The 21,813-nt window shown below is 39.8% G+C and overlaps 2 protein-coding genes across 2 annotated transcripts in view; one reads left to right on the plus strand and one right to left on the minus strand.

Annotated features, from left to right (window-relative positions):
* Positions 1–19,363, plus strand: part of LOC101712716 (mediator of RNA polymerase II transcription subunit 7-like) — a 39,006-nt gene extending 19,643 nt beyond the window's left edge. The window contains exon 2 of the mRNA XM_087190030.1: positions 4,315–19,363. Coding sequence (XP_087046156.1) covers positions 4,315–4,684 — 370 coding nt within the window. The 3' untranslated portion in view covers positions 4,685–19,363. The remainder of the gene's footprint in view (positions 1–4,314) is intronic.
* The window catches only part of Txlnb (taxilin beta), a 47,292-nt gene continuing 44,794 nt past the window's right edge, over positions 19,316–21,813 (minus strand). The window contains exon 10 of the mRNA XM_013072622.3: positions 19,316–21,264. Coding sequence (XP_012928076.1) covers positions 20,278–21,264 — 987 coding nt within the window. The 3' untranslated portion in view covers positions 19,316–20,277. The remainder of the gene's footprint in view (positions 21,265–21,813) is intronic.

Here is a 21,813-nt window from a genome sequence, read left to right on the forward strand (position 1 = left end):
TTGTGAAAGGAATTATTTGCCCTATTTCTCTCTCAGTGAGTCTGTCATTGGTGTAGAGGAAAGCTATTGATTTTTGTGTGTTGACCTTGTAACCAGCTACTTGACTGAATTTGGTTATTAAGTCTAGAAGACTTTTGGTGGAGTTCTTGTGGTCTTCTATATAGAGTATCATGTCATCTGCAAATAATGACATTTTGACTTCTTCATTACCTATCTTTATTTCTTTCTCTTGTCTAATTGCCGTGGCTCATGTTTCCAGAACTATATTGAACAAGAGTGGTGATAGTGGACATCCTTGTCTTGTTTCTGATTTGAGTGTGAAGGATTTCAGTTTTTGACCATTTAGTATGACATTGGCTGTTGGTTTTTCATAGATGGCTTCTATCAGTTTGAGGTAGAGACCATTTATTCCAGTTTTTTGTAGGGGTTTTATCATAAGTGCATGTTGGATTTTGTCAAATGCTTTTTCTGCATTTATGGAGATAATCATATGGTTTTTGTCCTTGGCTCTATTGAGCCAATAGTGTATTACATGGATTGATTTATGTATATTGAACCATCCCTGCATCCCTGGGATGAATCCCACTTGATCAGGGTGTATGATCTTCTTGATGATCTTCTGCATTCTGTTTGCCATTATCTTATTAAGGCTTTTTGCATCTATGTTCATTAGTGAGATTGGCCTATAGTTCTCTTTTTCAGTTGGGTCTTTCTCTGCTTTGGGGATCAAGGTGATGCTTGCTTCCAGGAATGAATTTGGGAGTATTGCTTCCCTTTCAATGTCACTGAAGAGTTTAAACAGTAGTGGCAGCAGTTCCTCTCTAACTGTCTTGTAGAATTCAGCAGTGAAGCCATCAGGGCCCGGGCTTTTCTTAGTTGATAAGTTTTTAATTACATTTTCAATTTCATTGGTTGATATTGGGTTGTTTAGAATTTTTAGGTCTTCTTCATTCAACTTTGGTAATTCATATGTATCTAGGAATCTGTCCATTTCTTCTGTGTTGTCCATCTTACTGGCATATAGGTTCTGGAAGTAGGTATTGATGATCCTCTGGATTTCTGCTGGGTCTGTTGTCATTTCACCCTTTTCATTCCTAATTGCATGGATTTGGGCCTTTTCTTTCCTTTTTCTGACAAGGTTGGCTAAAGGTTTGTCAATTTTGTTGATTCTTTCCAAGAACCAACTCTTGGCTTCATTGATTTTTTTGTATCGTTCTCTCAGCCTCCATTGCATTGATTTCTCCTCTGATCTTTATAATTTCTTGCCTTGTATGAGCTTTGGGGTTGTCCTGCTCTTCTTTTTCTAGAAGCTTGAGATTCAGCATCAGGTTGTTTAATTGGGCTTGTTCTGTTTTCCTAATATGCGTATTCACTGCTATGAATTTCCCTCGTAAGACTGCTTTCATTGTGTCCCATAGATTCCGATATGTTCTATTGTCATTGTCATTTAATGGAAGGAACTGTCTGATTTCTTCTTTAATTTTCTCTGTGACCCATTGGTTATTCGGAGGTGTGTTGTTCAATTTCCACATGTTTATGAACGTTTTTGAGTTTCTTTTGCTATGGATCTCCAATTTCATCACACTATGGTCTGATAATGTACAGGGGATAATTTCAATTCCTTTGGACTTACTTAAACATGTTCTATGTGTGAGTATGTGGTCTATTTTTGAGAATGACCCATGTGCAGCTGAGAATGTGTATTCTGATTTTGTAGGGTGGAAGACTCTGTAAACATCTGTTAAGTTCATTTGTTCAAGAGTTCGATTGAGTTCTAGTATTTCATTACTTATTTTTAGTCTAGGTGATCTATCTATTTGTGACAGTGAGGTGTTGAGGTCCCCCACTACAATTATATTAGTGCATATATGACTTTTCATGTCCATTTGTATTTGTTTTATATAGTTGGATGCACTAGTGTTTGGTGCATAGATATTTATGACTGTCATCTCTTCCTCTTGGATTCTTCCCTTTACAAGGATGTAGTGTCCTTCTTCGTCTCTCTTAATCAGTGTTGGTTTGAAATCTACTTGATCTGCCAAGAGGATAGCTACTCCTGCTTTTTTTCGGGTTCCTGTCGCATGCAGTATTGTTTTCCACCCTTTAACTGTCAGTCTATGAGTTTCCTTTTGAATTAAGTGTGTTTCTTGTATGCAGCATATTGTTGGATTTTGCTTCTTGACCCATTCTGCCAGTCTATTTCTTTTGATTGGTGAATTGAGACCATTAACATTGATGGGTATAACTGAAACATATCAACTTGTCATTGCCATGACTTTTTCTTTTTGTTGGGTTGTCCCCTTTTACATTTAATTTCTTGTCATGCCAGATGGGTTCATTCTGCTTTGCTTCCTGGGGTTGTGATCCTCAATGTCTGTTCCTAGGATATTGTGTAAAATTCTTTGGAGTGCTGGTTTGGTATTCACGAAGTTCCTGAGGTGCTCTTTCTCATGAAAGTATCTTATTTTTCCATCCATTTTGAAAGATAGTTTTGCAGGGTACATCAATCTGGGTTGGAGGCTGTTTTCTTTTAGGGCTTGAAATATGTCACTCCAAGCTCTTCTTGCCTTGATGGTTTGTGTTGAGAAGTCTGCTGTGATTCTGGTGGGCTTTCCTTTGTATGTGATTTGTTTCTTTTCTCTGACTGCTTATAGAACTTTGTTCTTCTGTTGTGTTTCTGGAATCTTAGCAATTATATGCCTATGTGTAGATTTTTTTTGATCAAGGCTATTTGGAGTCCTATATGCGTGACTTATCTGTATGTCAAGCTCTTTTCCCCTGCTTGGGAAGTTTTCTGCCATTATTTCTGGGAAGAGATTTTTTATGTCATCTGCACTCTCTCCTGTTTCTTCATTGAGCCCAATCAGTCTTATGTTATTCTTCTTTGCATCATCTAGCAGCTGCTGGATTGATTTCTCATGTTCCCTTATAATTTTGAAGCAATTTTTCTTTTCCTGTTCACTAATTGCAATCTCATCTTCTGTATCTGAAATTCTGTCCTCACATTGGCTCATTCTGCTGTGTAGACTTTCAATGGAGTTTTTCATGTCCTGGAAATCTATTTGCATCTGTTTTATGGATTCCATTTGTTTCTTTTGTTGGGATTCCATCATGTTCCTGAGCCCCTCTCTAGATTTATTAATCATGTCTTTCACTAGGGGCACAATTTCTCCTGTTATCTGAGAAATTATTTCTGATTTCATTTTTTCCAGATCCCCTTTTGTTTCCAGTTCAGTGGGTCCAGGTGGTTGAGTATCAGAGTGTTCCATCTCATTTCCCTTTGGGGTTGCTGTAGGTGATCTGGAAGTCTGGTTTTGGGACTTATTTACTTGTTTTCTCATTTCGACTGGGGCAAGGGGCTGTTAGTGCCTGCACAGATTACCTCCTCTGAGCTGGGTGAGGTGGGCCAGGGGCCGCGCGCAGCTTTAGGGATGGTGACCCAAAAGCCCTTTCCTGTGGGCTGGGAGCAGCAGGATGGATGGTGGCCGGGAAACCCCTTCCTCTGGACCAGGAGCAGGGGGATGGTGGCTCAGAAGCCTCTCCCTCTGGGCCGGGAGGGGTGGGAAGGATGATGACCTGGAAGCCCCTTCCTCTGGGCCAGGAGCAGCGGGACAGAAGGTGGCCCAAAGCCCTTTCCTCTGGCCTGGGAGCAGCGGGAGGGATGGTGATTGGGAAACCCTGTCCTCTGGACCAGGAGCAGTGGGACGACGGCTCAGAAGCCCCTACCTCTGGGCCAGGAACAGTGGGTCTCAGTACCTTTGTCTGGTGGTCTGGTGTCCTTTGCGTCTTTGTAGTGTGGAACCAGGTAGCTGCCTGTCTGCAATGGGGTGATTCGGTGTCTTCCACGTGACCCAGGACCTCGGTAGGCTGTGCACAGACCTTCCTGTGTGCAGTGGGCTTATTCGGCGTGTTCTGTGCCACTCAGGACCTTGGTAGGGCATAGGCAGACCTCCCTGTCTGCAGCGGGCTGATTCGGCGTGTTCTGTCGCTATTATAAATTTCTTCTTCGATAACATTTTAAATTACTTGCTACCGTCACAGAAACTACAATACACTGATCTAGCCATCCATTTTAATAAACTCTGCTACTGCTTCTAAAACGTGTTATGGGGGTTCTGTGCAAACAATTTTATTATGTGCAAGATTTTATTTCTTCCTTTCCAATTCCCATGGCTTCAGTTTCTCTGTTACATCATTCAGGGTAGGACCCGTCAGGGTCAGCGTGGACAGCAGCACTCTCAGCCTGGACACCGCAGAAAGGGCGAGCTTTGGGAGAAGGTTCTGGAAAACTTGTTGGCTGCGCATGCAATTATGCCTTAAGTTGCTTTTTGTACACGTGCATCATCTTATAAATGAATACCGACCCCACCAAGCAAGAGAGACCTTGAGAGTCACGATGGAGCTCCAGAAATGCCAACGGCTTGAAACAGCTGAGAGGTTTCAGAAACACCTAGAACGAATAATTGAGATGATTCAGAATTGCTTGGCTTCTTTGCCTGATGATTTGCCCCATTCAGAAGCAGGGATGAAAGTAAAAACTGAACCAGTGGATGCTGATGACAGCAACAATTGTACTGGACAGAATGAACAACAAAGAGAAAATTCAGGTCACAGAAGGGACCAGATTATAGAGAAAGAAGCTGCCTTATGTGTCCTTGTTGATGAAATGAATGAAAGACCATGAAAGTCTTTCTATTCTTTTTTCCTTTTGGTAAATAGAGTTGTAAATTAGTATATTTTCCTTTGGACAGTGTTAAAAAAGGTACTGTATAGTTAAAAACAAGAGGATTTTTTTCTTGACTCCAGCTTTTCAATTTTGAGATGCTATAGGCAATAATTTCACTCCTTAATAAAGCCAAATGACTGTAACTACATTAAGAGTAATCACCTTAAAAAGCAAAATGTTGGCTTTTGAGTGGGAGATTCCTATCTTTGAAGTTGCAATAAAACTTTGAAGATATCCTCAGTAATAGCAAGCTTTCATCCTTGAAAAAATAAATTTGTCATTTGCTTTAAGAATGAGAAATAAAAGATATCAAACTGTAAAAAGAAATTATGTGATGTACATGTAGCTTTTCAAAACACGTAGCTCTCATATAAGATCTGAGGTCCATGTAGTATGTGTAAAAACTTCAGGTTGATTTTCCTTGAGAACCTTATACTCTTTAACATTAAATTTAAAAAGTTTTCCCCTGGCATTTACATTTACCTTCAGTTGCTCATCTTTCTCTTTTCCCTTTTACAGTCTGTTGTCTGGATTTTCTGCCCTTAGCCCTTCACCTTGCAATCTCACTTCCTTCCCTTCGCACTCCGGAGAAATTGCTGTCATCAAGGAAACCACTGTCCCATTATTGCTAAATACAATAAATGCTTTTCATTTCTTAGCTTAACCTCTCAGCAGCACTTGAGGGAGCTGCCCACTCACTTTCTTCCTTTGGTTTCCATGACAATATTCTCTTTTGGGTTTTTTTCTTCCCTACCTCTCTGGATACTTTTCAGTTTTTCTACCCATGCCTTACATCTTCTCACACCATACATTCTGTCATAGAGAGGAGAAAGAAATGACACAGCAGCCTGACAGTTCAAAGACTTGGTATCCAGCAGTGGTTCCTGTCTTCATAATTCTCATTTTCTCAAATATAAGCTAAAGGTGGATGGCAGACTACTGATGGCCATTTCCTAAGAAAGTTCCACAAAGATAGTCTCTATTCTTTAGAAAGTGAGGGGGCTTTAGCACTTACAGAGCTCAGTCTTAGGAATTTAGCTGAATTTGGGGCAATAGGAAAAAAAATCATTTGATATCCTGCCATATAGATGAATCTTTTTTTTTTAACATTGTTATTCAAAGTTTTTTTGTGTGTGTGTGTGTGTGTGTGTGTGGTGCTCAGAATTGAACCCGTGGCCTTTGTACTGAGCTACATCCCTGCTTCTTTTATTTATTTATTTATTTATTTATTTATTTATTTATTTATTTATATTTTTTATTTTGAGACAGGGTCTTGCTAAGTTGTTAAGTTGCACAGGCTGGGCTCAATTTGTGATCCTCCTGCCTCAGCCTCCAAGAATTCTGGGACTGCAGGTGTGTGGTACCATGCCCATCTTCAAAGTCTCATTTTTATTCTAAACTATTCTTTGCTTTAAACTTTAAATCCTTCTCTCTACCCTGTTTGACACGATGGACAGCTTGCTGATACAAAGTCTCCGTGAATGGAAACTCAGTTTTTCCATTCTTGATGGACATGGGGATGTGCTCTTGACCAAGTGAAATGCCGAGAGTGAATGAGTATTACCTGTTTCCAAAACTCAACACAAGTTCAAGAGGAAGTCATGCCATGTTAGGCTCTTTCTATTTCTTAAATTGTTGTTAGGTGGTTTGAGGTAATGTTTAACACCTATTTTGAATATGTGCTGCGACAAGAGATTTGATAAGAACTTTCATGCAATTCTTGAGAGCAGGGTAAAAGTATGGTCTTGTACACAAGGACATTTGTGATTGAATAGTATACAAAATGTAGATTAATAACTGGTGTATAAGTGAAGGGAAGTTCCAAAGGCTGCTCTGTATGTTCAGTATGTGTGCCTGTGTGTGCATCCACATACATGCACGTGTGTGTATGTGTTTCTCTGATGTGGAAGGCAGTCTGGTCAGCAGGTGGGAGTGTGGGCTGTGGAGCCAGGTAGTCAGGGCTCAGTGAATGTGTATAGATTGCTTGAATGGGCACAGTACATTTCCTGACACTTAGCCTTCAATAAACGATAGCTACATTTACTACTATTATATCATTAGCTGTATTCTGTGAAGAGAAAGCAAGTGTGCTTAGCCAACTTGCAGATGACAGAGCATAGAGGCCTTAAACATTGTGAATGACAAAATCAGACTGGGAATGACCTTGATAGACTGGAAGGATCATGAGGTGACAACTGTCAGAGATCAATGTAAAATATGCTCGGGGTCCTAAAAGCCAGCTGTGTAGGGATGACAGGTAGGGATAAGGTAGGGATGACACAATCATTGAGAACATGGATCAGCATGTGATGCAGAACGACAGAATCCACAGTTATACTTTCTAATATGTAGCCACTTGCCACATATGGCTTCAGAATTTTGTGGTTTAGGGTTTGGAGAGATGTCTAGGATGGTGTGTGCCAGTGTCCCAGCAGTTTCTCGGAGCAGTGCGCCTAATGGCTAAATGTGGCCTTGTAGAGGTGACACCAGTCTGGCGCTTTCACATTTAGTGCTCTAAATCTCCCTTTAACTGAATGCTAGGAATTAAAGAATAAGGCGCGTAAGAAAAGTCTTTCAGGTCAGCAGCTGAAAGATTGCGTGGGAACATGTTTTCAAAACATGGGAGATTTCAAAAAGAAGGGAGCCAGGAAGAAACATGTTGATTGGATGTTCATGTTTAAAAAGAAGACGTAGTGTACATTAATGTATTAATACATAATATTTAAATTATTGCTCATCTGGGCTATGCTCAAAAGGGAAAAAATAATAAACTACCAAAAACTTTAGCAGAATTAGTACCTACCTCACCCTGCCTCACATATAATTCTCATAGAAGTGGCTTAAGAAATTGTAGTTTAGTTTGTGAATATTGCAATCTGCCTTAAATCTATGAACCTCCTGTCCAGGATAACATTGCTTTGCACATTTCCTGCCGTGGGTTTTTGCCTGGTCTCTTCTTAGAGGAGGAGTCACACACATACAACTCCTTTGTACTCACTAGGATGGCAGTAGTGCATAGGGGCTGAAGAGCCAGTGTCTCGGGAGGGCAGAGTCCTCTTAAGGGGCTCAGACTCTGCTGCTTGGTTGCAAATATGGGACCAAATCAATGTGTGTTGGGTTCTCAGCTAATCAGGTGTTTACTTACTTAAGCAAGCACATATATATGTAGATATATGTGTATTGAAGTAAGGTTTTTTATATCATTAGACACTCAAAGCATTAAAAATATATTTTATTGATCATTTTTTGAAGTGTCCTATTAGGAATTTGTGAATACAGAAAAATATTTTGTACTTACCTGGTAAGATTTTCCAAGACACTTAGGGCATTTACAAAGTAGCTGTTTTAAGATCAAAAGTCCACATGCACTGTTTGTTAATTGGTGATTTAAAAATAAAGCACCAAAGAAGTCAGCAGGAATTTTTAATCTAAGCTTGGTGAAAGGAACAGTAGAACCCAGGGGAATATAGAAAATCCACATGCCCCAAATTCCATCCTTTGGCATGTATTTCCCATGAAGTGAGTTCCCTGAGTCCTTTGAGTGTATTTGTCACTGTGGTGCACAGGTATCTTTCTGTTACTTTCCACTGCTCCTCTGGTGCCATCCATACATCTGCCCCTCGTGTCTCAGCCAGTGTCCAGTACAGGGTGATAACTGTGTTCAATGTTCTACTCAGCATTCGCCGGCTTGGCCAGCTCTCAGGTGGAATACAGCCTGGATCCCAACTGCAAATGGGTTTCATTTGTTCAGCGCAGAATAAACTTCCTTGAGACCTTTTTCAGCCTGGCATTGGCAGACAATCACTCTAGTTGGCAGAGGAGGAAGACTACTCAATCACTGCACAAAGGCGGTTTTCAGTCCTCTTGGTGGAGATGGCAGTCCTGCCAGATTAAGTGACAAGCAGGCGTGGGATGGCCTAGACACTGGCTATGTCTCCAGCAGTTCAGTAGGTGGCACTGCTGTTCTCTCTGTGCAGCTTGGAGGCTATGAGCAGGCAGGGACACAAATCAGCAGCTCTACAGCAGCCTTTTGGGGCAAGCAGTATCACAAACCCATTATTGGTGCGGTGGCAGCTACTGCTGTCTGTCCTTGCTTGCAGGAAGTTTCAGAGAAAGGGCCCTTCTTTGGAAGCTGACTCTGAGGCTGGAGATGTCAAGTAGCTAAGCCACTGGCCAAAAATCAGCCAGTAAGGAATTGGTTATGTGGCTTCCTGCACACAGGTCTGGAGCAGCTGGCAGGCTAAGCCAGCAGGCAGGCCCTACCCTCTTGTAACTCTGATCTCAGAAATTGCACCAAATTAGCCAAATCTCTAAAGCTCCAGTTTGGAACCAAGTTAACAATAATCTAGACTGGCTTCAATCCGTGACAGAATTCTATGTGATATATAGGTACTGAGCAGGCTTTTCCTGCTCAGTCTTTTTTATTAGTACATATTTGCAGTACATAATGATTACATTCATAGTGGAGACTTGGTACACACACAACATACCTTAATTCTTCTTCTCTTTTATTTTCTTTATCCCCTACCCTCTCCTCCTTCCCTGCTCCCTCCAATCTTGGTGGTCTTCCCATTTGCAAAAGCCCCATTTTCATTATCTTTTCCCTTCAATTCTTTTTTTGATCCCCTTTCCCTCCCTTTCCTCCCCTCCTTCCATTTCTTGTTTCACAATCCATTTGAAAACAATCTCCCTACTTTCTATTTATTTAATATGTGTGTATGTGTGTGTGTGTGTGTATGTTAGTTTCTTATGTAAGAGAAACCATGCAGATTTCCATGTTCTGTTTTCTTGCTGACAGAAAAATATCACACCTTATCAGAGAGTACCTCTACATGGGGTTGAGAAAATATGGCCACTGTAATTACCCTTCATTTCCTGACAGCTAAGTCTCAACTGATATTATGGACTGAATATTTGTTTCCCCCTCAAATTTATAGGTTGAAATCCTTACCGCCAAGGTGATGGTATTAGGAGGCAGGACCTTTGGGAGGTGATTTGTCATATAAATGGAGCCCTCATGAATAGGATTAGTGCCCTTGTTAAAAGAGACTCTAGAGAGACCCCTCGTTCCTTCTGCCACGTGAGGCTAAGTCCTCACCAGATACCACATCTGCTGTCACCTTGGACTTCTCAGCCTCCAAGATTATAATCAACAAATTTCTGTTGTTTGTAAGCCATTCAGTCTATGATATTTTTGATATAGCAGCCTGGTGGACACCCAAAAATATGCAACCTTTTTCTAATTTATACTTGTCAAATCCTTATGCAAAAGTTATAGGAAACCATGCACCATTGGAATCTATTTTCTGTCTTTTAGTTTATTGGGTGAATACTTTTTACTTTCAAGAGAGAAGCAGTAACCATATCTCTTGAAAATTTAAGTGGAACCAATTCCCTAAGATGAATGTGATTATTATGTATCTATCACAAACATAAATAAAAAGAAACAAATAAAACTAATGTGGATACAGAGCAGCTCTGCAGAAAGATGAGTCAGTTTGTGGATAGTCACATCTACCTCTGCCAAATGCCTGGCATGTGTGCTGCTCCCACCCTCTCTTCAAGGTTGCGGCTCACAGGGTATATTTTCTTCTTAGACCAGTTGCGGCCTCAGGCTCTTGGGCACATGGGATAAAACTTACTTGTCTGGTTTCAATCACGGGTGAACTTTTAATGTTTCCATTGCAGTAGATCATCTTAAAGGCCAAAAGTATTAGCTAAAATAATGAAATAAATCCTCCATAATTGGTGATAGGAATTACTTAATTTTAGATCTCAAAGGAAACATAATGAATCACCAGAATTTGCAGATGATGAAATTAATGCTCAAAAGACAAACTGGGGGAGAATTCTTTTTCTTTTTTTTTTGAGACAGGGTCTCCCTGTGTAGTTCCAGCTGGCCTTGAATTCACTGTGTAGCCCAGGCTGGCCTCAAACTCGTGGTGATCCTCCTGCCTCAGCCTCCCAAGTGCTGGGATTACAGGCATGTGCCACCACACTCAGCAGAGAATTCTGTTCTTGTGAGGGTGGAATCAGTTGTTTCAGTGCAATTCTCCATCCAGGAATAACTAGGAAAGGTTGAAAAAATTACCTAGAATATCTGTTTGAAGGTCCAGGAGAGCTATCTAGGCAGTAAAATTTAAAGCGCCAAGAAAAGGAAAAATAAATGGAGTGTCATTCAAATTGGTTTTTTTCCAACCTCAAAGCACTTGCAAATATGTGAGCTTAACTGAGAGGCTGAGACACTCAACAAGGCCTCCTACAGTTTTATCAGAGACAAAAGTAGGGTTTTAGAGAAAGCCGATGGTTTAAGTAAGCAGTGGTGGTGAACTTATGGCACGTGTGCTGCAGCAACCTGTTTGTAACCACTGAAAGCTCTAAAAGGTTCACCATCACTGGTAGAGTCTAGGCAACAGGATTCTAATTGGGATCCTCAAATTACTACATCATAGGAAATAAATGATAAGTGAGTAAAGCCTAATTTCAAATCACCTCAATTTAGGATGGGGTGGGGTATGCTACTACTCCTTAACTGCTTGCTGGAAGCAAAAATAAACATTCTTTGTCAGGCATGGTGGTGCATACCTGTAATCCCCGCACTTGAGAAGCCAAGGCAAGAGGATCAATGTGAGTTCGAGGCCAGCCTGGACTACATAGTGAGTTCAAGGCCAGCTTGAACTACAGAACAAGACTCTGTCTCAAAAAACCCCTCCAAAATTAGTAAATAAGCATTCTTTTTAGGAAGACAATATTATCCTGACCTTTACATTAACCAAAAAAAACTTTGAATGCTTTGCATTCAAACAAAAATTATCTAGTATATCTGTAGGCAAAATGGCTGAAAACTAAGGCAAAAATTCTCAAGAGAGGCAGACATTACAATGATCAGACATGAATTTTAAAATAATTGTGTAAAGTACATTCAGGAAATTAAGTGAGGAGATAGACAATTATGCAAGAGAATTAGAATGTGTAAAAAATCACATGGATGGGAGGCCAAGGCAGGGGCATCACACATGTAAGCCTAGCTTGGGCAACTGAAAAACTTAGAGAAAAAGGACTGGGGGTGTAGTTCAGTTCACATACTCTAGGTTCAGTCCCCAGTACTGGAAAAAAAATCAAAAGGACAATACTTGGTAGAACAAAATGGATAAGTATAAAATTCTGCAATAAGATAGGAGCTTTGACTGATAGGAACTATGTCCAAAAATAAATGATAAATAAGTAAAATATCAGTAAGGATAAAGAAGATTTGAACAACATAATTAAGAAAATTAACCTGCTGTATAACACACACTTAACAACTGCACATGGAACATTTGCCAGAATTGACCATATGTTGGCCTATAAAGTTTCAAGATACCTCAAATGGTCTATGACTGTAGCAGAATTACTCTGTTAATTAAAAGCTAATATAGAAATAAAAACTTTCAAGTGTTTAGAAATTAATGAATATACTTTTAAACATATGTTGAAGATATCACAGTGAAAAAATATTTTGAGAAGAGTGAAAACATAATGGATTAAAATTTGTAGAATGTTGTTGAAGCCATTCTGAGGTACTTTTAAATGCCACATGTTAAGAAGGAAGAAAGGGGAAAAAAAATCAATGATCCAAGAATCTAGCTCAAGAAGTTGGAAAAATAACAGGAAGTTACTCATCAAGATAGTAACATCAATTGATGAAATAGAAAACAAATATATGACAGATGAAATTAGAGAAAACCAAAACCTGGTTTTAGAACAATGTAATATAATTGAGAAATTGTTAATAAGGCTAATAAAAGAAATTGGGAGAGATGTATCTTATCACTCTTAGAAATAAAAAAGGGGAAATTATTACAGAATTTTAGAAATGAAGAGGACATAATGACCAATTTATGCCTATAAATATGAAAATGTAGAGGAAGTAAATCTCTTAAAAACATAGTAGACAATAATGAACACAAAAATGGGAAGTTTATTAAAGAAAATTAAATCTCTGCATGGGAACATTTCAAGCATCAATCAACATTGGATAAATACATTGTGGTATGTTCATATTATACATTACTATATGACAATGAAAATGGACAAACCACTCCTACAGGCCACATCATGGATGAATATCATGTACATGTGTGTATATATACATGCATACATAATATATACACATATGTAGTTTTGAATAAAAGCATACTTTCATAAAGAATTAAAAAATCTCATAGAGGCATGAACACACTTGCACACACACACAGATGAAACACACATTCAGGAAAATGGTTCCCTCTGGAGAAGAGAAAGGGAGAATCTTTTAGGATACTTGTGAAATGTCCTACTTCTTGGCCCAGATTACATGAAAGCATTCACTTTGTAAGAACTCATCTTTTTGCAATTAAGGTTTTAAAGATAAATTGAGAAATTAAAGTGAGAAGAAAGATGTTAAAAAATTTCAATATATCAACTATTATAATTTTGAACTTCTTGGTAAATTTGGGCAAACTGGATTGGAGGGGCTTCAGTGCCAGGAAGCACCTATGTTACATCTGAGTAAAACCAGTGTAGTTGCCTTGAGTCAAGTGCAACTTCATGATGCATCAAAAGCCTCTTGCCCTTCTGTCAACCAGATGACAGCCTTTAAGCCCCTTTCTCCTGAAGCTCTAGAGCTGCCACTATCTCTGAGCTGTTAGTTTATCAAGTGTTCTGCTGTGGTAGGTGCCGCCCTGAGACCAGGACTGGGTGAGAGGGTGGGGCTTTGTGATTGACAGCCCATCCAGACTGTGTGTGTCCTGAGCAAAGAGCTTCCTTCAGGGAAGGGATGCAAGCAAGAAAAAGCCATATGTCTACTCTTTGCTAAATAATTTGTGGTTTTGCACATTAGAAAATGTAAAATGCCGCCAAATTGCCCTTTGAAAGAACTCTGACAGATGGACAAGAAAAAGACAGATGACCAATACTGTACAACAGTTAATGAGTGCACCCAATTTGCCCCCACCCTTGCTATACTGAATATTATCAATATTTAAAGGTTTTGTCAGTGAAATGAGCAAAAGTGATAGTACCTCACTGTTTTATTTGCCTGATGCATTTTGGCCGTTTTTGTTTCTTCTATAAACTTTCCATTCACCTCATGCCAGGGGCCTACAAGTTGCTGTGCAGGGAGGACAACTTTTCCTTTACTTTAGGATCTCAGTGTGTGATGATGGTAAAGAGCAGACTGACTGGTAGTCAGTTTTATTACCATCTTAATTCTCTAGACAACGCACCTTATGCTCCATCCCCTGTACTGTGGCGCATAGCTCCCATTGTCTATACACTTTCTTCTGAGTTTGTCTTTTCTTATGCTCTGCACTACTTCTGTTTGTATTCTAGACATTAATGCTAATCTTAGTTACTTTCCTAGTTGCTGGGACACAATACCCAACACCTGCAAATTAAAGGAGTGGTTTATTTTGGCTCACAGTTTGTAGAAGTTTCAGTCCATAGTCCACTAGCTTCAAGGCAGGGCAGCATGGCAAAGTGATGTTGAATCTTTTAGAGACCAAGTGCCCAAACTGCAACCCAAAACCCACTCATTTATTGCCAAGTGCCAACATTGGAATTAAACCTGAATATTTGATTCTTGGCTGCTGGGATGACTTGGCTCACGCACTGACAGAGAGGGCCTGCATGCCCACTGTGGAATGTGTGCTGTAGCTTCGCCACCACTGGCATAGGGGCACAGTGGAGGAATAGTTGCACATGGTGTGGCATCCAGGAAACAGAGAGGGAATCAAGGGAGGATCCGGGAAGGGAGACAAACCCTTCCAGGCCATGCCCCTAGTAATCTGCCTCCTCTGACCAGACCCCACCTCCTAACAAGTCAGCGATAAGCCCCCATAATCCAATCACCTGCTAAAAGCCCCACCTATGAGCACATGAAGATTTTTGGGGGGACATCTAGATACAAACAACAGCAGATGCTTTATTTATTGTGATTATCTTCTCCTGTTCTGTTTTTTAAATTTTATTTATGTTTACTTGTTCCATTTAACTTCTGAAGATCATTGGTTAGCTTGTATGGCAGGCAATTAATTTGTTACAAAAAGCTCTCACTCTTCTTCCTTTGGGTATTGCTTTAAATTACTCCCAGCCTGAATTGGAGGACTTCTGGAGCTGTTTTCTAATAATGGGCAAGGAAGCAGCCAGATGGTCCATCTATGACAGCACACATAGATAGTCAATACTAGATATTTTTGGGAGATGAATTGTATCACAGCAAAAAATCTTTTGGCACATAGAATGAGTCATGGGCATGACTGCCTGGTAGGATTTGCAATCAACTTTGGTTTACTTTCTTCTCACTCACTGATTAAAACATAAATGGACTGTATACTGTTTCTCTTTGGCTTTTTTAGTTCAGGGAAACATTCTCAACTGGATAATACTATGGCAGAGACAAAGGTGACTGTAACTCTGCCTTAACAGATATCACCCTGGTAAGAGACAGTGACTGTATGAGGTGCTCCCTTCTCACTTAGGAAGACCAGAACCAAGTCAGCCTGCTTGCTGTCACTCAGTGCTCCCTGCTTCTGGTCTCTGCAGGAGTCTGCAGAGAATTTCTCCAGACACACTCTTTGCCTTCCTGGGTTGTCAAATGTGACTGTCTCCTTAGGCTGGTGCTATGTGCAATTACTTCATGAACAACCGCCTCACCCACCTGTCTGTTGAGGTGGCAGATTGTCAGCCAAGAAAGGTGAGCTCTGTGCCATTGTGAACAAAGGAGGATTAGTTGAGCAAATGAAAGTTTGCAGTGAGACATGAACCTATGAAAAACCAGTTAGCCACGTGATGAAAATTGCATCTGTGGTGTTTTAGCTTTTGTGTTCTCAATTCCAACACACACACACACACACACACACACACACACAGTAAGTTCTCACACAACTGCAGCACTGCATAGGGTCATGTCAATTTATTATGCATAAATACAGCTATATACAATCAAACATTTACACACAACTGCATGCATACAGCACACTTGCACAAAACTACACACATATCGGCACACACATACTTATAATACACATAAGTGTGCACTCACATATATACATTACAGACAATAACCACATATACACTCTCTTCACTCTTCAAAAATATATCTTGGTCTTCTTCTCTGAAAACTATGGCACTCTGAAAAGAGAGATTGAAGATGATATCAGAAAATGGACAGACATCCCCTGCTCCTGGGTAGGAAGGATTAATATAGTGAAAATGGCCATACTTCCGAAACTGCTATATACATTTAATGCAATTCCAATTGAGATCCCAGCAGCATACATCATGGACCTTGAGAAAACAATCCAAAAATTCATTTGGAACAAGAAGAGACCCAGAATATTAAAAGCAATTCTAGGTAACAGAGACATGTCAGGGGGTATCACAATCCCCAACCTGCAACTATACTACAAAGCTACTGTGATAAAAACAGCATTGTACTGGCAAAGAAACAGACCTGAGGACCAGTGGAACAGATTAGAAGATGCAGAAACAATGCCAGACACACCAGCCATCTCATCTTCGATAAAGGAGCCAAACACCCTCACTGGAGGAAAGATAGCCTCTTTAATAAATGGTGCTGGAAAAATTGGGCTTCAACTTGCCAAAGATTAAAACTAGACCTATATCTCTCACCATGCACTAAACTAAAATCAAAATGGATTAAAGATCTAAATATTAAAATAGAAACTCTGAACCAGTTGGAACAGAGGTTAGGTAGAACTCTTGAAGACATCGGTGTAGGAAAAGATTTTATGAACAAAACCTCAGCTGCCCGTGAACTAGCACAAACAATCAACAAATGGGATCTCTTCTTATTAAAAAGCTTCTGCACAGCAAGAGAAACCACCAGCAGTGTGAAGAGACAACCCACAATGTGGGAAAAAATCTCCACCTGCTCTTCCTCAGATAAAGGTCTACTATCTTGAATCTATAAAGAACTTAAAAAGATCAGACCTCCCAAATTTAAAGACCCAATCCAAAAATGGGCATCTGAAATGAACAGACATTTCTCACACAAAGAAGTAGAAATAGCAAATAAATACATGAAAAAATGTTCAACATCACTGGTCATTCGAGAGATGCAAATGAAAACAATGCTGAGATTCCACTTCACTCCAGAAAGAATGGCTGCTATCATGAAATCAACCAATAACAAATGCTGGTGGGGCTGTGGGGAAAGAGGAATCCTGCTCCACTGCTGGTGGGAGTGTAGACTGCTGCAACCCCTGTGGAAATCAGTATGGAGATACCTCAAAGAACTAGGACTAGAAGTCCCATTTGACCCCACTATTCCACTGCTGGGGATCTTCCCCAAAGAGTTAAAAGAATCATACCACAGTGATATATGTGTGCCCATGTTCATAGCAGCACAGTTTGTAATAGCTAAAACTTGGAAACAGCCCAAATGTCCATCAACTGGAGACTGGATAAAGAAAATGTGGTTTTTTTATAAAATGGAGTACTACTCAGCCATAAAAAATGAAAAATTAGAGACATTTGTAGCTAAGTGGATGCGTATTGAGGTGATACTCTTAAGTGAAATAAATAGGACACACATGAATAAATACCGAATAGTTTCGTGTGAGAAACTGAAAATGTAAATAAGGACTAAATGTATAATAGGTAATGTGAAATAGGAAGAAAAGGGGCAAAGGGGAAGGAAGTGAGAGGTCTAGGGGAAAGGATAGAAGGGAATGGGATTAATATGAGAAAATGGAAAAATAGGAACAAAATCTTTATAAATAGGGAGGACTGGAGGGGTTGAAGGGAGGGCTGGGCAAGGGTGAAAAATAAGACCCAAGACAGACTATGTAAAGGTGCAAATTTCCAATGATGAATGTCATTATATTGTATACCTAAAATGTGCCAATGATTAGAATGAATAATTGATAATGTAAAACAGGAAGAAAAGGTCCAAAGGGGTAGGGGTAGTGGGAGAGGCAGGGGAAAGGAAAGAAGGGAAAGGAAAAATGATGAGAAATGGAAAAAATGGAAATAAAGTCTTTGTAAATAGGGAAGAGTGGAAGGGGTGAAGGGAGGGCTAGGAATGGGGAAAAAATAAGAACCAAGATGCATTATGTAAAGGTACAATTCCCAGTGAGAAATGTAATTGTGTTGTATACCTACAATGTACCAATAAAAGAATTTAATTTAAAAAAAACCACTACAAGATAGTTTTGGAAGAGAAGTACCTTTAATAGATACATAAATTATGTTATTAAATTTAATGTTTCTAGAAAGTATACTTGTCATCTCTAAAAATAGTTACATGAATTTGTCAAAGAATATAAATTTGTTCTACTTTTAGCTCTTATGAGTTATTGTAATAATTAGGGATGCCAAATTCTAACATAAAGCATAATAATGAAACATTCTTTGAATATTAAAATAATACTTCCAAAGCCTATATTAAGCTTTACAAATTTCAGGCACTTTATTGTATCCAAAACTCTGCCCAAGATATATACAGTAGTGACTAATGTGTTGGTATGAAAGACTTTTGGATGAAAATAATGAACTTTGGGTGTTGAAATAGTTGATTTACTGGATTTGGCACATCTGCTGTCTTTCTCTTGCTAAACATTCAGACTGAGATTTTACTTTGGTTATCTAATCTTACTCCATTCTTGCAAGTTCAACTTCTGCAAATAGAGGGAAAGGAGACCCTCCTGGATTGTTATAGTGAATATTTAACTCTGAATTAAATGAATATTTAATTTCCAGTAACGTTGAATTTGGCTGCATACCTCTGTGGTTATATTTTAAGCCTTTAAAACACATAGATTTTCAAATAGTGACATACTTTTTCCTAATTTTTCCTCTTGACTAGCATTTTTGTTATTACCCTCACTGTCTACTTCAAACAAATTTCATGCAGTTTACAATTCTTGTAACATATGGCTGCTGCCTGCAAGTTCTTTGTGTGCCTTGGCAAACAGCCATATGCAACACTGATGGATGATTTCCTGAATGAGTAGTAGAGAATTTTGCTTTTATCCACTTTTATACTTGAGTGCAACTTTTTAAGGTATGATTAGACATTTTTTCTTTTCTGCCTTCCATCTCCCTCCTCACCTCTCTTCCTTTCTCCTAATTCATTGGTGTAGTCTTCCTTTACCCCAGGTAGACTAAGTTTTGCTGTTGTATTATTCGAGGTTCTTGTCAAGCAATAATAATGTAATATTCACCCCAGGGTGTTTCTACCTTTTGCTTTCTCTTGAATCCTCACTTACTTTTCAACATTTTGAGTAGGGATCAATTTATTTTTTTATTTTGTACTTCTGGGCTGTAGAAAAATCTTCAAAGCAGAAAATGCATTGTTTTGTAAGCCTTGTCACTCCTATAGAAACCCTATGTGGATTTCTGTTTTGGAAAATAATGATTCTATTTAGCATTAATTGGGGTGAGGATTATGTGTAATTTCCTCTTACAAATGGGGACATTTGGAAGGAAGGAGCAGATGCTTTCAGAATACAGACTGGGTCAGAGACAGGAAGAGGTGAATACTTTGACTGAGACATCAGCAGCACAAGAGACAGGGGACAGGGCACAGCCTTTTCTCAGTCTGAGTTTCCCCCAATGCTACCCTTTTTTTTTTTTTTTTTTTTTTTTTTTTTTACAAGCAGCCAGGAGTGTTGCTGTCTACTCATTTGGAGGGCAATGTGAGGCAGTAGGCCAAAGAGTATATGACAAACAGCTGAAGGGGTGAGCCACTTACAGCTGTTTAGGGCCTCTTGTGGTCGCCTTTGTGTCCATGCTCTCTGAAGTTTTGCAATCTAAAACAACTGCTCTTCTGTCATTAGATCAATTGGTTGAATTTATTGATCTAACATTGGGTTATTTATTTTTGTACAATACAATGATGGGGTAAATATTTCTGTTTTGAACCTACTTCTGATTCATAGAGCATTATTTACTGTATATCACCTGAAAAATAAAAGAGATGATTTTTTGATTAGCATCTAAATATTTTGCATAGAGAAAAATCCATGAGGGATGAGAGAAATGTATGTATAATATATACATTTATATATGCACACATGTACACATACATGATTATATTCACATTTCCATGTGTATATATTCACATACATAAACACATGTACAATACTATGTATATATACTGTTTAAATGAAATCTGGGCATCCATCAGTTATATGGAACTTATTAAACAATTTGTAGAAATCAATATAACATTACATTGTCTGTATTTATGTCATGTATAAGTCATTTAAACATCAAATTTTACTGTTAAAAAATTGAGTACCATCTTAATGGAAAGCTTTGCTATTAGAATGTTCAGTTGCCATTTGGGAAAATTATAATGTTAGTATTAAATTAGAAAAGCTCCTTATCAGTTATAAATTGAGAACAAAGAGCAAAGACTGAATGTACTCTGCATAAATTCAAAGATGTCTTAATCCTAACTCTCTTCCATTTGATGTCCCTAGTCCTTAACGCCTCTTTCAGAGACAGTCTGCGATGACCAAGATGCAAAGTCAGGAAGAAAGCCTCTGAAGGAATGGTGAGGCTTAGTCTACACCTTCCAGGCTGGTGTCAGCCATTCTGGGCAGCTGGGGCCTAGCTGAGGCCTCTGGGGCTAGCTCCCCTGAAGCTGCTGGTGGGGGCTGCTTCCTGGGCTCACTCCCAGGCACCTCACCTGGAACATTCTCTTTTGCTGGGGGTGATGGGGCAGGACCATTTGCCTCAACCCCAGGTAGGGGAGTTTGGGTGGCGGCCAGGCCCGAAGCCTCGGCATGTGTGGGACCATTTGCCTCCACCTTGAGTAAGGAGGCCTTAGCCGAGTCCCGCAGGGACTGCCCTGAAGCTTCTTCATGAGCAGGGCATTTTGTCACCCCCGGTTGGGGGGCCTGACCGGAAGTTTCTGCATAAGCGGAACCATTGGTTTCAAGCCTGGGTAGGGAGGTCTGGGCAGGGGACCATGGGGCCAGACCGGAAGCTTCTGACTCTGGCTTCCGAGACTGCTGGTCAGCCTGAACATCGGTAGTGAGACCTTGGCCTACTGGCTCTTCTGGCATTTTGGCGGGCATATGGCCGGCCATAGGGGCAGGTTGCACCGCGTTGCCTACTTTGGCCTCAGCCTCAGGAACTGAGGGAAGCAGAAGACTTTCGGAAGCCGAGGAAGACGGCAGAAGGGCTTGTTCGGGCTTGTTGAGGGGAGAGGCCTTGCCCCCCTTAGGGCCACTCAGTTCCAGATGGACCAAGCTTGGGTCGAGGGTTGACTCTGGATGATGAATTATCATGAAGGAGGTAGCCAGACTCTTCACGGCGTTTTGAACACGGTTGACCTCCTCTGTATCCATCTCTCTACTCATAGAGCTGTCTGCCTCTGGCTCTTCATCCGAGGTAGGCTGATTTTGTTCATCCTCGTCAGGCATTTTTGCTTCTCTAATTTTTTTATAGAGTTCGTTTCTCTCTTCTTGTAAAGCGCGACAGAGGTTCTCCAGCCTCCCTATTTTCATCACGAAGCACTCGTATTCCTTAGCTCTCAGTGCTTTCTGTGATTTGAACACACACAAAATGACGTGAAAAACAAAATTTCCAACATACTTTCTGGAGACAAAACTATTTGTCACAGAATTTGTTTATCAGGCTCTGAGGCCTGGCCACAGAGTGCTGGCCTAACAGATACTTGGTCAGGGATGTAATTTTTTTAAAAATATGATGTTGTGTGCTAGAATCTGGTAGAACTTTAATCACCATAACCTTTTCTTTAGAAAGGTGGCACGGCTTCTTTCTGCATTAGTCCAGAGCCCCTTAAATCTTAAAGTAGATAGATTTTTCAAATTCGAAGATTTAGAAGATGTAAGCTAAAGTTTGTGGCAAACTGAACAAGATGAACTGGGACTACCTTGTCCTCAATAGTGCCATATCTATTTTATAGGTAAACTACTGTATGCTAAACCCAGCTCCATTTCATTTATGATGAGTAGTAAATACGTATCTTTGGAATTGGTTCCAATTTGGGATGAGTTGTTAGAACAGTAATTATAACCACAGGAACTCACCACACACTAATTCATAATGCTGGCTACTTAAACTATTCT

This window comes from Heterocephalus glaber, unplaced genomic scaffold (assembly GCF_053883595.1).
Source record: "Heterocephalus glaber isolate CG9 unplaced genomic scaffold, H.glaber_assembly_v1.0 deba00001550, whole genome shotgun sequence".
Classification (NCBI taxonomy): Eukaryota; Metazoa; Chordata; class Mammalia; order Rodentia; family Bathyergidae; genus Heterocephalus; species Heterocephalus glaber.